At 45.5% G+C, this 16,450-nt stretch overlaps 2 protein-coding genes across 2 annotated transcripts in view; one reads left to right on the forward strand and one right to left on the reverse strand.

Moving 5' to 3' along the window:
• ublcp1 (ubiquitin-like domain containing CTD phosphatase 1) overlaps window positions 1–2,114 on the reverse strand; it is a gene marked incomplete in the record, with an annotated part of 4,488 nt that extends 2,374 nt beyond the window's left edge. The window contains 3 exon segments of the mRNA XM_078105226.1: window positions 2–87; window positions 332–423; window positions 712–2,114. Of these exon segments, the coding sequence (XP_077961352.1) occupies window positions 2–87; window positions 332–423; window positions 712–865 (332 nt within the window).
• Window positions 2,115–2,526: 412 nt separating this feature from the next.
• On the forward strand, window positions 2,527–14,691 carry LOC120821755 (RING finger protein 145). The gene is made up of 12 exons (XM_040180728.2): window positions 2,527–2,841; window positions 5,213–5,464; window positions 6,663–6,771; window positions 6,963–7,054; window positions 8,310–8,545; window positions 8,683–8,858; window positions 9,037–9,177; window positions 9,269–9,451; window positions 9,566–9,713; window positions 9,832–9,954; window positions 10,075–10,308; window positions 10,489–14,691. The coding sequence occupies exons 2-12, from the start codon at window positions 5,281–5,283 to the stop codon at window positions 11,020–11,022; spliced, it is 2,160 nt and encodes a 719-aa protein (XP_040036662.2). The 5' UTR covers window positions 2,527–2,841; window positions 5,213–5,280; the 3' UTR covers window positions 11,023–14,691.
• Window positions 14,692–16,450: the final 1,759 nt, after the last annotated feature.

Genomic DNA, 16,450 nt, shown 5'->3' on the forward strand with positions numbered 1-16,450 from the left:
CCTGTTCTCCACTTCAATGACCTCCTCCTCAATATCAAAATCATTGACCACATCATCGTTCTCTGGGGGAGGGGCTAAAACCTCTTCCTGCACAAAACAGTTACCAATCAGCAAAGGGAAACCTTCAACGCAATAAGCAAATATTTTAACATGTAACTAGCAGAATAATCACTAACTGAACAGATAAGTAAAGCAAGTCAGTGATTTTAGAAAGCCTTCATCATAATTGTTTAAACTACAAATCCGCGGTCATTCAGTCACATTGCTAGTTGACTCCAGCAAAGTTGCTCACAGCCTGTCGCAGATAAATTTGAAGTGCCCCAATACCCACCAGGCTCTCCTCTCTGGTACCCATCATCATGATCTTAGTGTTAGGCTTCAGCTTCAAAGCGCCCAGCTTCACCACATCCTCTGCAGGTTTACCTGGAGAAAGAACACAAGGAGATGGGACTGAGATTCATTTAGCTACAGAAAAATACATAGAAATAAAAAGAAGTGCACTTATTTGTACCTGTAAAACACCAGCTAATCATGAATGCGTATTAATGCAGACAAACGAGATGTAAGGGTAGTTTTATTTGATCAGAAGCGTGCGTCACTCAAGAAAGAATGTACTTGAAGTAAATAAATAACACAAAGGCACATGATTTGGATACCATATGACATTGTGTACGCTGGCTGCACCATAATGTGCCACTGATGCCCGCTCACCTTTGACCTTGAGTCCCAGTAGTTTCTGTCTTTCCGGTAGCACCCCGGTCAAGGTCTTAATGGACTGTTTCAGGTCCATCACTGTGTCCTCCTCCGACAGAGAGCTGATGGAGTACTCCTGACCTCCCCATTTTATGATCACTGACACGGACATGTTACACACAGGCTCCTCACACTCACTCTCACACACATACACACACACACACACACACAATCAAACGGCTGCAGCTGGAGGTGTATTTGCACAATATTGTGTAAGATTTCCAGCTACAGGAACCAACATGCACGCTTCCACCTTTCAGAGAGAGGAGAACAGTAACAGAGAGGTGTCACTGTAATGTGGCTGGAGCGTGAGCAAAACATAGACAAGTAGCTAACAAAGAAACACAAAGATCAAAACATGACATGATGGTTAGGAATATGTTGTTTTGGCTGGCTTATTCTCCGCCCCCCCCTGCAGTTTTCCATGGATCATGGTTATATCTGGACCATGGCTCTGCTGACACCTACCGCTTCTAACACTATTATTAGGCCCCTTACTATTACCGTCCACATTAGTGCACATCACTAACTTTGTGTCTTCCACAGAGTATTAGTGTTTTTTCATTGTGGCTCTGGACCCGGTTCCAGCCTCCTGTCATGGCCCTGCTGCTATCACTATCCTTGTAAATATGAATCACATTACTATTATAGTCATCATAAACCAACATTACAGACTTTGATTATTTCCCTCCCCACAGGCTTCTGCGGAAGGTGGTTCTATCTAATGGTGGCCTCCCTGCAGTGGTCCTGCCGACACCTGGCTCACTACTCTCAACCATTTGAATCATTTGTGTTTTAGGAATTGAATGTATTGTACATCTTTTACAATGGATGTCACGTGTACCGAATGAACATTGTAGTCTGTCCATCACCGGGGAGTGATTTTCCTCTGACGTTCTCCCTAAGGTTACTTCCCCTTTCTCCCCCATCCCCAGGGTTTGTCATGTTGGTGCCGATGTGAGGGTTTCGGGACAGAAGATGTCGCGTGTGTACACACTGTAAAGCCCTCTGAGGCAAATTTGTAATTTGCAATTTTGACATATACAAAATAAAATCTATTGAATTGAATTCTAGACCCAACGGTAAACAATTCAACCTTAATCGTCGCAGTCACTTCGACAGTCTCTGGTGTTGACATTTGTAGCATGAGATTGGCTAGCAGCAGCTAGCAACACGCGACACTAGCCGTCATTAGCTGATGGAGCTACAGGACTTTGGTATCCTTACCTGTAGGACCGAGCTATCGTGGGATGTTTCCACGCGGGGAGATTTCCTCTGGCAAGTTGAATGAATCGGGGAAGTTGGCGGTCAGCTTCATTCATGGAGCGGCGCACACGATGCTCCTCCTGGTGTCCCGAATCCTGCCGGTAGTGACGTAGGGAGAATAAAAAAAAACCTTGTAACCATAGTGACCACGTTATAATGGACTAATATCAAATCGTTTGATAGTAGTTTGTAACGACTACAACATCGTTGAATGTAATCTGGTAAAGAAGAAGAAAAAAACGTTGCGTATTCTTTTTAATGAAATTTCTCTGATTGATCCCAATCAGTGTATTCCCACTGTTTACCTGGTCTATCTTAATCTATCTCGGATAAAACGTTCATGGGGAACATCTTTTGCTGATGTCAGGTGACTTTGCTGATGTCAGGTGACTATCCTGAAAGGATCACATCAAACATAACTGTTCGCATATCCGTATTAAAGTCCATTAACCAAACTCAATCGTAAATCTAGTCATATTCACAAATCAAGTCAGCGTTCCCTTGATAAAAAACATGCTCACAAGGTAAACGTGCCTTCCGTAGGGGCCCAGCTAGCTTCATTTCCCACTGTTGCTATACAACAGTAAGTGGCCAAAAGAGTTAACGGGACGAGCTACACTGCGCATTGCTCAGTACATCCTCCTCCCCGGTAACTCTGGTTAATGGCTGCGAGGCGAGATGAGCGGATCGGCCGCATCCTTTAAGCGTGAGGCGCTTCCATCGAGAGGGACCGTTAACTCGGGCGGCGCCGAGTTAAAATGGTCGATATCCGACCCGAAAAGCATCCCAAAACCGTTGTACACATTGCGAACATCTTCGAATGTAAGTTCTCTTTTTTGTCTTATTAGCCCTTGCAGGACGCCATAGCTGACGTTAGCTCAGGAACTAACGTTTACCAGTCCCCTTGCTAGCTAGGCTAACATTACAGTTGTACTTAGCTACAGTTGTGCTAACGTTAATCTTCAAACTTTCTAACTCCGCCTTTACGCGAAATGTATAAAGACTCTGGTGCTCGTAGTGATAACGTCAAAAGGCGAACTAAGGGCGTCGGCTATGATTTATATTTTCCGCTGTGTTGGAAGTGAGCTCGGTTGTTGACATCGCTAACGGATGCTATGCTAACAGTTAACGTTAGCTGACTACGTGAGCTCGCTCGGCTGGCGCCGTGCCTGCTGCTGCTCGATGCAGCTCGTCATCTGCACGCAGCACACGGGGCCGTTGCAACCGTAGCTAGTTGTGTTTGACACATCACATATCGGGCGCACCGAAGCCGCTCCTTCGCTTCGTACGGTCGCCGCGTTGCAGGCTTCTGCGGCGGAGCTACGATATTTTCTCTCTCTTCCGTCGAGTCGCAGGGGTTACTAGAGTTCATGGAGATCCATCAACCGATGCAGCGCTCATTCATCCATGAACTCTGTGGTGCGGACGTTTCTGTTAAGAGAGTTATTGCATGAACGCAACCATTTAGAATAAATGCAACCATGGCGGTTATGGATTTAATGTAGTGCAATGGGAACGTAATATGTTCGCGTTATATAAGCCCGGGTTCTGCCAGGTGATCTCTCTCTCTCTCTCCCACTTCATTTCTCGGTCGCTAGTTATAATCGTGGTGAATTTATAGTTACGTTATCAGGGTCCCACAATGCCGGTAAATCGATGGATGGCATTCATTTTAACTTACTTATTCATGTCCCTTATCCTTAACGTGAGTTTTTGTCCGGCCGCCGGGTGACCGCACCGCCTCTACTCTACATTTGCGCCTGTGCAATCCTTTTAGATGTTATCACGTTCATTCCAAATGGAAAGTGGGAGAGCGGAGTCAGGAGGATGGTGATGATGAGGGTGGAGAGAAAGACATTGAGATGTTCTAACTCCCTCGCACTGATGATACAAATGCAGGCAGGAAACAACCGTTTAAGTGAAGGCTGATTGATGCAATAACATTTGCATGTTGTGACTGTCTGCAATAGAGCCAGCTTTATTCATTGTTTTTTGCCTACTTTTGGTTTAAATGACTTTTTACAGCGCACTGTATTTCACATACTTATCTTACATAATTGCAGTGAAGTAAAGACTTAAAGTAAGTGTACTTAAAAGTATAGTATTACTTGACTAAATGTACTCAGTTTGTTTCCATCACTGCTTTATACCGTGTGCATGCGTCACCGCTGATCTGCTGTGACAGGGAAGACGTTTAGTTTTTTATTTCCACACTTTTTCGGGGGGGGCTGTTATGATGTTAAGGGAAACACTGGATTTGGACCCGTCGAAAGCACATGCAGCTGGCATTCTTAATTTCTGATAAATCTAGAGCATGAACTGAATGTACAGTCGCTTCTACGTAAGTAAGCAGGTAAACTCAAATGTAATATTTATGAATATATAAGACCGTTGTAGTTTTGTGATAATGTAGTTATACGTCCAATTAGAAAGTAACCTACCAGCCAGTGTTTAAAAAAAAAAGAAAAAAATATGATATAAAATGTATGCAATGTGAGAAGCTATGAGGAAACCTACTTCATAAATGAATAAGAAGATTTTGTGAGCCACGTTTATCAGCCTGACACGCAGCAGCACCTGATGGTGAGTTCAGTCCACCGATGCTCGTTCAATGAGCATATAAGGTTCTTTGCGGTTAGTTAGTGTGCGCAAGCAAACAGACCCGTGTTCCTTTGCATGTTTGATGTGAATTGATGATTCATGTGACCTTAAAAATCCTGGTTGTGGGGAAGCTGCTCTTCACATAAGCCATTTGCTTGTGCTGACATGCCTTTGTGTATTCTACTGTATGTAATCTCACTTTTTGAAATATAAAAAAAAATGTCATTAATACAAATTAATTTAATGTAACACCACAGTTTCTTTTCTTACACCCAATGTTTTAAAGTTCCCAATTAGGGCTGTCACATTAACTACTTTTTGTTGTGGGATATGTTGCATTAAAATGAATTGCAATAAACAATATTATTATAATTTTCAGACCACTTCATGCCGCTGATAACATAACAATATAATAGCATAATAATGCAAGTTACAAAGAAGGTTGTAGTTAGACATTAGAATCTGAATGTGAAAAAAATCCCTTTTGTTAACAAAAAGAACAAGGGACACTGATATCATCCAACGTTTCTGCTTCCAATCTCCTGTGCATCCTGTTCAACAAACTCCTGTACCTTCTCCCTCTTCTCTGCAGTGCGCCAGCTGTTCACATCCTGTCTTAGAGGTCAGTTCTGCCTGCCGTTCAGAGGTTAAGCTGAGGCCATGGCAGTGAAGGACCGCGTGGAGTCGGCGCTCAATGTGGGGCTGCGTGTTCCCAGCATCATGCTGCTGGATGTCCTGTACCGCTGGGACGTCAGCTCCTTCTTCCAGAAGATCCAGCGTTCCAGCCTGTCCAACAACCCCCTGTTCCAGTACAAATACCTGGCACTGTACCTGCACTACGTAGGTCAGTGTTGGTCACACAGACACACACAGCTTTGTACCAGCCCTGTCACTTTCAGAATACACACGTGTGGCGGTAGGCAGTCAGCCGTGTGGCTCTGCTTCATAGTGATTTCAGGACAGTCATAGCTCTGTTAAACAGCAGGAAATGATTCAGTTAGTGTAAGAAAACAAAAATAACTGGAGAGTGCCAACCTTCATCTACAATGAACTGTTATCCTGTTGACCAATTCCCCAAGCACTTCACAAAGAGATAATAATGCAAGCTGAAGTGAACCCCCCCCCCCCCCCCCCCCCCCCCAGGATTTCTTTTAATACAAATTAAATTTAACCGTGTTGGGTGTTGGTGATAGTGTCCATTTGTCTTCTTACATTTTAGGTAGACTTTCGTTTTAAAGCTTCCATCTCACAGCTGTAGTAGTGGAAATCCAATTTTTGGTTCACCATAATTCTGCCTCGTTTCAAGGTGGATTCATCTGGCAACTCTCACATAAATCGTAACCGATTGACGTATTCTTCCACCAAATTAAAAGTTTAGTGTCGGTCCTTCTAAGCTGCAGTTAATCATGACACGGCCGTTTTTATCAGATGTTACTGATTTCCAACAAAGACCACAGCATCTTTCTTTCTAGAACACACATCATGGAAAAACCTTGTGAGCCAGAATGCACCAGAGCCGATCATGAAGACACAAACAAGGTCTCACGGGGACTTGGGCACGTGTGTGTCCAGTGATGCCAAAGCGCTGAAAGACCGTAACAGTCTAACAAGTCTGACGCTCAGGCTGTGATTTGACCGAGCTAAAAGAAACCAGACGAGCGCGGTGTTGAGTTCTCCGCCGCGCCTTTGCTGCAGTTGGTTTATGAGCCAATGGGCTCAGTAAGTGCTGAGGGCCCCTGCGGGTGGACGCACAAAATGAAAAGAGGCAGTGGGGCAGTAAAACCAAAGGAACCATGCACTGAGGCTGTTCTATGGGCATAGATTTCGGAAGTAGAAGTAGACTGATCATACTGCAATTATTAGGAGCAGTGAGAAGTTGAAAAAAGCTTGCCGCAATTGCATAAAAAAAACTACCGCAACACCAAGATTAAGTGTACCACTTTTGCCTCAAAACCACAGCACACAAGGACTAGCAGAGAGTCTTTGGAATGACTTCTGCTGCTTCAGTTGATTTCTATTCTGTTTCTATTTGTCTGTCACAGGTTACATCCTGAGCCTGGTACTCCTGACTCTGCCTCGTCAGCACCTGGTTAAACTCTACTTGTATGTCCTCACGGCTCTGCTGCTGTTCGCAGGTCACCAGGTCTCGAGGTATACACACACCAAGCAACATGCGCACAACAAACTATATTACAATGTAGTCCATTGATAACTTAGTTATCAATGGACTATATTGTTTCCTCACGTGATACCTCAGTAACTAGTGTGAGTGGTCTGTGTGTATTATGTTTATAATAGTCCCACATTTCCCTGTATATTGAACCGTTTGACCTCTTTCTCAGGGATTATGTCCGCAGTGAACTGGAGTCTGGCTTTGAAGGACCCGTCTACCTGGAACCTCTCTCCATTAATCGATTCACCACTGCACTCATTGGTATAACATTACACACATGAACGCATAAAGTAATACTAGTACAGTATACACAACTGCATGGTGCACGGACCCGATCACAGGCAGGCGGACATGTTTCAGCTACTCCTGCCTGAGCTCTCACAAAAAAAATTTTATTTTAATTTTTTTTACTCCGACTTTGTCGCCCATATATCTGGAATGTCTAACAAAGTATGGAAAGGATTACGCAGCTTTTCTGTCTATTGTTTTACTGCAATATACTAAGCAACTAAATCTAAACCCAAGTCTAGATGACAGAAAATGTCTACTCTGTAAAGGCCGGCGCATGCTTCTGCGTCGTTGCGTCGACGCACTCGTTTCAATTCATGGTTCTGCGTGTGTTGCAGAGCAATTCACCGCCAGAACAACAGGCGGAGTGACGTGTTTTGTTGAAGACGACCTAGAGCGTCACGTCTATTTATTTATTTGTTTATTTATCATAGACTTTATTGCCCGTGCATCGCCACTGCTGCTTTTCATCGCGGACACATTTGTCCCGTATTTTCCTCCACAACTTTGTGCATCTCTCGACCGGCAAACCGCCGTTTGCGGCGATCTCCCTCCGTGAATCCAACCCGCTTCTACAACCCGCCAATGACGGCTTGTATAAGCGCTCATATTTACGCATTTCTTCCGACAAAAGTTCTTAAATCTGATCCGTTCTCTCGTAAACATTCTTCGTTTTAATAATGCCGGTATCGGGCTATGAAAGCGGAAATGTGAGACTCCCTAAAGGATGTAGTTAGCGGACCAATCGCAGCCTGGTGCGCTGCGGGAGGCTTGCGTTGCTTGCGTTGCTTTGGACGCAAGCCTAGAAAAATGGCTCGACACACGCAAGGACGCAAGGAGGTGTGAAAAGCGACGCAAGGAACGCGCAAGAGGGTCTTGCGTCTGCGTCGCTCTGAAAACGCAGAAGCATAAACTAGGCTTAAGGAAGGCGGAGCTCTTACTGGAGCTTTGTAGCTTTGGCTCCAGGAGGTTTTCATAGCATATTGCTGTGTTCCTGGGACGATAGAACCTGGTTGCCTTTAACTAGAGAGCACAGATGGACTCTCCTGTGTTATAAATAGACTCCACTTAGTGCTGATTCTACCACACACTGAATGCCTGAGAAGCAAAAATAACATAGTTACAGTGATGGAGATGCACAGATGCAGAGAGAGAGAAGGGTAGCGAGAGGTTTGTGTATGTATTTGTGTGTTTTCCTTCAGGTTTATCTTCTTTGGTCCCTTTTCAGGTCAGCTTGTGGTGTGTACGCTGTGTTCCGGCGTGATGCAGACCAAGAGGATCTGGCTTTTTTCTGCTCACCTCCTCCCTCTGGTGGCCCGACTGTGTCTGGTCCCACTGGAGACCATCGTTTTCATCAATAAGTTCTCCATGATCTTCACTGGCCTGGAAGTCATCTACTTCCTGGCATCTAACTTGTTGGTACCGTACAACTTGGCCAAGACGGCCTACAGGGAGCTGGCCCAGGTAATGAACGAGCTCTGGGGCCTAGCTTCCTCTCACATGTCATATTAATGTCCCCCTGCTGTTCTTATGAATGCTCTTATCCGTCATTGTGTCTCTCACCCTTGCCCCCCCCCCCCCCCTTCCCCTCCCCCCTCCAGGTGGTGGAAGTGTATGGGCTGCTTGCTCTGGGTATTTCTCTCTGGAACCAGCTAGTCCTTCCAGTACTCTTCATGTGTTTCTGGCTCCTGCTGTTCGCGTTGCAGATCTACTCTTACTTCAGCACCAGAGACCAGCCTACCTCGAGAGAGCGGCTCCTTTTCCTCTTCCTCACTAGGTAGGACCACAGCCTGTGTGTGTAGGGCTTCATAGATTCTATATCTATGTTTTTGTTTATTAGCAGATTATTATTATTATAGAGCTACTTATAGTATAAAATGGGTGTTCTGCTTCTGTCTGTTACTTTTGATTGCCATGTTTTATAACTATTCTTTCCACCCTTTTCTCTCCTTCAGTATTGCAGAATGTTGTAGTACGCCATACTCTCTTTTGGGTCTGGTTTTCACCGTCTCTTTCATTGCTCTGGGAGTTCTCACACTCTGCAAGTTCTACCTGCAAGGTTACAGAGCTTTCATGAACGACAACACCATGCACAGGTGAGTTTGTGTGTATGTTTGTTGGTTTCTTGAGTGTTAGCGTGTTTCTTTTTAATCACTCTGCATGTTTGCTCCCCGTCCATCTGTGCAGGGGGATGACAGAAGGCATCACGCTGCTGATCCTCGCTGTCCAGACTGGCCTAATTGAGCTCCAGGTCATCCACCGAGCCTTTCTCCTCTCCATCATCCTCTTCATTGTCGTCGCTTCTATCCTGCAGTCCATGCTGGAGATAGCCGACCCCATAGTCCTGGCCCTCGGAGCGTCAAGAGACAAGTAAATGAATAAATAAATATTTTTTTAGAGACGTACTCTGACTGAATGTTTGCAAACGCTGATCTCACCCCTTCCTCTTTGTCTCTCTTTCTCCCCCCTCCGTCTGTCCTCCAGGAGTTTGTGGAAGCACTTTAGAGCGGTGTCTCTGTGTCTGTTCCTGCTGATCTTTCCGGCCTACATGGCCTATATGATCTGTCAGTTCTTCCACATGGACTTCTGGCTACTCATCATCATCTCCTCCTCCATCCTCACATCGCTGCAGGTATAACATGCACACACACTTCAGAGTGCATCCAGTTGCTGTAGATGCAATTGATTTACCTGACGATTACAAATCATCAATGATTGATTATTGAAGATGCTCTTTCACGTCTCCCCAGGTTCTCGGCACTCTGCTCATCTACATTCTCTTCATGGTTGAAGAGTTTCGTAAGGCTCCGGTGGAGAACATGGATGAAGTCATCTACTGTGTCAATGGGACGTACAGATTTCTGGAGTTCCTGGTGAGTGCTGCACGACAGAAAGCGTTACACAACGGAGCAGAAATGAGAAAGTGTCATTGTTGACGTACGATATCGCTTCTGCAAATGTCCACCTCACTTCTGGATTCCGTCCCTTGCCAGGTGGCGGTGTGTGTCGTCTGCTATGGTGTGTCGGAGACGGTTTTTGGGGAGTGGAGTGTGATGGGCAGCACCATCATCCTGGTCCACTCGTATTACAACGTCTGGCTCAGAGCCCAGCTGGGCTGGCAGAGCTTCCTTCTCAGGAGAGATGCTGTGAACAAGATCAAAAGCCTCCCCACGGCCAGCAACACCCAGCTGGAGCAGTACAACGACATCTGTGCTATCTGTTACCAGGTATGGAGCAGCTTTGTGTTTTTCTGGGAGACATGGCCAAGAGTAGAGTTAAGCTTAGCTTGGCTAAGGTGCCATTTGATTTGATTGCCGTTGAAGGAGAGGGAAGTGGTTCTGAAACCAGCGGGTGTGGAAGGCAGCCTCACAACACAGCCTCTGTGTTTCTGTGCTCATCCCTTGCAGGACATGAACAGTGCAGTGATCACCCCGTGCAGTCACTTCTTCCACGCTGGCTGTCTGAAGAAATGGCTGTATGTCCAGGAGACGTGCCCCCTCTGTCACTCGCAACTGAAGAGCCTTTCGCCCACCACCAACCAAGACGCCCCTGCAGCCAATCAGACACCCGCGGGCCCGGAGGAGGCCCCAGCCGGCAAGAAGCCCGATGATGCGAATGAGGAAGGAACAGCCGAGCAGGGGGTGGTTGGAGGAACCGCCTCATCGTCCGGTGTGCAGTCCACCCCCCAGAAGCTGGCCAAGATTCCATCTTCCTCTTCAAATGGGGAGCTAGTGAATGAAACTCTGAAGCAGTCACTCACAGAGGGCGCTGTTTTGTCTTCCACCTCCTCCTCGGCCAATGAACCTGACTCCGCCCCTCAATTAAACCGAGGCTTCTTACTGGACAGAAAGGAGTCGCCTCCTGGTTCATCATCACAGCTTGACCATCCCACCTCCCCTCCCACTGAGGAACAGTCTCCTCCTCCTCCATGCAGCCTCTGAGCCTCATTGCAAACACACATAACATAACATACGTGCAAGGACACGTAAACGCACAATCTAAAGTCTCCACATGATAATAGGGTTACAAAATTCCGGGAACATTCAAAGGTGGAAACTCTCCATGGGAATTAACAGGTTACAAAATAATTAACTTATTACAGCAGTGAGAGGAGGATTGTTTCCTTTAGGTTTACAACTCGAGGTTGCGGGTGGAAAGACGGCGTGGGGGCAGTTGTTCTCTGGCGCATAGTAAAGCCTTGAGGAAGCAACTCAACGTGTTTGAATACTTTAAATTGAAAGCATTCCTCCCTCACATGCACACTTCAGCCGGGCTCTTAAGGCCACTCTACTCACAAGGTAAACAAATTTGGTATTAAGCTTCAGTCTACCAAGTACTCCGTATGCTGGGTAACGACAAAGCCGTTCCCAGCGAGCTGCATTCGGGGTTCATTCAGCTGAGCTCAGCTTGCTTAGTATTGTTCTCAACTAAATTTCAGAAATTCCCGAGCTTAACTTCCCATGGAAAGTTTCCGGAAATTCCAACCCTATCTGCTAATATTTATCCTATATTCTACTTCCAGCGGTTGGCTGTCCCATGTCAGAAATTCAACTCTTAAACACCTCTATATCTACACGGTATCTCACCAGATATCCATCAGCCCACATACAGAAATACAGATGATTGTCTCCTTTGGACCTAGTTCCTAGTTCACCTAAATATGTTTTGACTTTCATGCCAGCAATGATTTCATTTTCCATTCAACACAAAAAGAGGGTAACAGCGAATTTATTTGAAAGGTCCACAAAATGTTGAATCCTGGAAGAAACCGAAGTACAAAGTCCCAGTTAGCTTGGACATTGACATGAGACCAACGGTGACATCTCTCAGATCCTGCTTGGGCTCCTTTCATGGGACGGCTGCTCCCATCGCGCCTTGTTTGGGCAGCGTCACTTAGTAGTATTTGCATTTCGACTGTAGTCCTGTATGTGCCAACATCTAATGAGGAATGGGTTCAGCGGTTTAGAGAGCCTTCGCGGGCTACACATGACAGAGTCTGCAGAGTTCTTATAGCTTTTGATAAAGATGGCGGTAGTTCTGTGCGGTATTAGTGAATACACACAGAGCATTAGCAGGGTGTGGTTTCTTCAGGCCGTCGCGTGACCTGAAGCCCGGCGCTAAGCAGAGGGCATGCGGCGAGGTCTGTTTAAGTGTTGCAGTGTGAACAAATCAAAGGGTTCACATGGGAGAACCAATTCCTTTCATTTGTCAGGCTTTCTCTGTTATACTTCAAGATTTCATTCAAACTTGTTAGGCTGGTCCCAGCAAAAGAAAAAGAAAAGAAAAACATCATCGCCAAACTTTTGTATTACTGTTCAAGAGATGCTATTTTTAAGATCATTTTTACATCATGCTTTATCGGGCAGCCCGCGCCCCACAGACGGACTGCAAACAAGGGAGCGTTGAGACAGGAGAGGGCGCAACGTTCAGCGCGGGGAGAGTCTCCCACCGAGCCGCGCGTTGTGGACGCTGGAGGCAGGAGCCGATCATCCGTCGCTCTGTTTATAAACCAATCCCATCAAAGCAGCCCATCGCCCTCCTGCTGTCACTTCACTCTGTTACTACCAGCAAATTGAGTCACTTGATGGCAGAGCTTTTTGTCTTTTTTTCACACGTACTAGCGCACTATTTCTGTCAAACCCTTTTGTAGCCGTGCGCGTGCGTGCGTGCGTGCGTGCGTGTGTGTGTGTGCGTGCGTGTGCGTGTGCGTGTGTGTGTGCGCGTGTGTGCGCGTGTGCGTGTGTGTGTGGGAGTTGGTTCAAACTCGAGTGCCGAATCCAGATGCATGCTCATATGTCGAGCTTGCACGCTGCCACTATTACCATAGCAGTCATTTGTTTAGTTTTTGTCCCAACGTGCACTATCTTTGCACCTACATTTTGTTGTTGGGTGGGTGGGGCTTCATTTGCACCAATGTCATTTATACTAGCGAGGCTCCAAAGCTGCTCTCTGGCTGTGAGCAACCAAATATCCACTGATGTGTTTGTGTACGAGGAAACAGCCCAACCTGTCTGTGTGTAGTGTACTTAAACGCCACTCCGTATTAATCAACCCGGGGAAGTGTCGCTATATGAATAAGATCAGGGAGCTTGACTTCTGCAAAGCTTCCGTGCACTTCGATGTCCTGGTTTGTTACTTCACCTTCCTGTGCACATTTGCTTTGGTGGAGGAAGCTTTGGGAGAAGCAGAGCCTTTCTGGTCCCTTTTTGACCCAGTGTTACCGCTTGTCCAGTCTGCATGACGCGTCCTCCAGCTGGTGTGATCACTCCTCTGTTGGGAGTGGGATCAGCGCGGCGCCGACCGACCGGAGACGCACCAGTTAGCCTGCAAAAGTATTACTTAGAACCGCTATTACTAAAGGTCTTATTACTATGAATGACTTTGCTGTTGCCGTGTGCAAAGCGTTGGCCAAAGGGCAGAGAATGAATACATAATCCATGTAGGATCCAACCTGGCCAACGCTGCTCAACTGAGTTTCATTTCTTTTTTCTTTTTTTTTCGAAGTATGAAATGTAGAGTATGATGTATTTTGCACATGTTCCTCTGAAGGGAGAACATAAGGATTTTCTGTATTCTTTTTGGTTCTTCTTGTCATTTTCTTCTCATCGCCATTTCTTTCTCAACTTTGTTGTAAAACAAAGCACTTGAAATGGGTACAAAGATTTAAACGTCCTCACACACACTCGAGCTTTCACCGTGCGGCATTTGAACTGCGCCGAGCGGAACCATCTCCCGCACGACGAAATGATCAGAGCCGTCGTTGGCATCTGTGTGTGACCTTTTATTGTGTCGTACGTCGGTAAATCGCTGACACGGAAGCCTGGCAGCGGTTCATTCCAGCGGTTGCCGTCTCTCCTGGCTACGACCTGTGACGCATCTCTCATTTAAAACACACCGTGCATATTTTCAAACAAGGAATTTCCATCTTGGACCCTCATTATTTGCATTTCTAAGATTTCAGATGTGAAACTGGCTTCATGTTTGTTTTGCCAATTTGTTCATTGTGCCGAACAAACGCATTGACGCCGAGCAAACATTGTGTTTCTCCAGCAGCTCCGTTGTGAGCGTACCAAAGCGGAACATTTGCCATCCGTCTACACTCGTGATGCGTTACATTTGCATTTGATTGACTTACTTGTATAGTTATAGAGTCGATATAAACTAAATGTTTGAAAACCAGGAGGAACACCTAAAGCAAATATGAAGTTAATCTCTCATCTGAAATCCAGATGTTTCATGAACTCATTTCATCAAGATACTTTGGTAAATTTACCGCATAACACAAACTGTAAGAAAATGTTGACAAAGAATCTATAGCTGCCAAAGAGCTATCCGACTGCAGATTTCTTTTTGAAATGCACGGGTTGTGCATCATGTTGTCATGTTGCCTCTGCGTCGTGTTGCCTCTGACTAACTAATGACAGTTGGTCGTGTTTAGGGCTCCGCTGACTGAGATGCCCGCCAGACATTCACATGAAGGACCTGCTCAGTGAAACTCTGGATGCCAGTCGTATTCTGTTCAAACTCCACGGAGGGTTTCTATGCTTGGCATTGCCTTGGTTATTTTACAAAAATCGAATGTCAGAAATAAAAATGAACCATCCACTCTGGATCGAGCCTTTGTTTCATTTGGATTCCCAATGTTTTATGCGACTGCTGCAACATGCGACGCAGAAGCACTTGTTTTAGACGTGATGTAATCAGTATACGTATCATTAGCAGAGTTTAAGCAGCACTTTTATAAAACCGTCTAAAGAAAATACATGGTGATTTTAGTAAAAATGACAATATCAATAGTTTAGTCAGGATAGTTTACTTGATCGTGTTTGTTCCGCGTGCAGTAAGACGCGTCACACACGTGGTGGCGCTGTTGCGTCGTTTTTAGACCTGAGTGGGAAGCGATACAGAAGTCAACCGGTGTGAGACAGACAGACACACACACACACACGTCGAAGACTGCGGGCACTCGTGTGCAACACTGAGTTTGTCGAACTTTTCTATCGTGTTTCTATTTCATCTGTAATGTTGTCGCTGTTCTTGTAGTAGTGTGTCTGTGTTCACTCTGACCTGATGGCACTTTAAATGAATAAATCGATAATCTCCTTTCCTGACGGTTTGGGTGTTTTTGAGTCATCCTCACGTTGAATGGTTTTATTTTCACGAAGCGTTGCGTTTGAAACATCATTTAACTCCCGATGAGAGCTGACGCGTATACAGATCACTCTTTATTCTTTCATATTTATTCTATTTGATTTAAACTGATACAAATACTTTCAGCCCACTCCCATCGATCCGAGCTCCACACTCTCTTAACACTCCTCCGTTGACACACATAATGTTCCTGCGCTTAAAGCAGGAAACTGGAGCATAAAAGACTCTTATTCTCCATAATCAAGGTCAAGAGCGTTTTTCAATAACCTTTGGGAATTAAACCCTGGAACTGCGCCAGCGCGCCCTGCCAATCATGTGCACAGCCAGCTGCATAATACCAAAGTGTTTTGACCTTTTGCACCTAGACGGATCAATACGCTGTAGCATTATTTCATTGAAAGACTTCACTGGATTATCTATTAATATTTGTAGTTTGCTTGGATTCCCTCTCAGGCGACGTGGAAAATGTCGTTTCAAATAGCAGATGGTGCTGGAGGGAGATACAAAGCGGGGGAAATCTGGTAGCAATTATACTCAATTATGTTCATTGTTATTTTGAGCTAATTATTGTTATTGTCACTTTTGTTAGCGAGTCTTTCGGCGCCAGCCTGCGATGATCCGGCCCGGGGAGAGAATGAGGAGCGGGGACACGACGAAATATGCATTTAACGATTGAGCCTTGTGCTAGAACTTTGATCTGAAAGTGACGCCTGAGGTTTCATATCAAACGTATATCAACTGTCTGCAGCGGCAATGAGTTAAATACTGACTGCTGGATACGCGATCCAAAAGGGGTTTTAATTCGCAGTAAAGCGCACATTGCCGCTCAGAATGGCGATTTAATATCAATTTATTCTATGCTTTATGAATCAAATTTATGAGAAAAAGGATATTTCCCATGTCCTCAATCAAATACGGACTTTTTTTAACCTTATCTTTAATATTTCCACGACATGAAGTCATCTTTTTTTTTTCATTCACAAAAAAGTGTCGACCCTGCCGAAGCGCCACTGAGCAATGCTTTATTCAGCATCGTGCAGCCGACTGCTCTGCACGGGCATGAATCAACTTTCGGTCGATGGAAGTGTTGTTGGTGCACGCGAGAATTAATCTCCACATTTACAGAAAAGAGAGAGAAAAATCCCGTTACCGGCTAAGGAGGAGAGAGAGGAGGGGAGGAGGAGGAGGAGAGGAGCTCCGTGGCCGCTGCATTGGGCG

The sequence above is a fragment of the Gasterosteus aculeatus genome, chromosome 7 (genome assembly GCF_964276395.1).
Source record: "Gasterosteus aculeatus chromosome 7, fGasAcu3.hap1.1, whole genome shotgun sequence".
In the NCBI taxonomy this organism is placed as follows: domain Eukaryota; kingdom Metazoa; phylum Chordata; class Actinopteri; order Perciformes; family Gasterosteidae; genus Gasterosteus; species Gasterosteus aculeatus.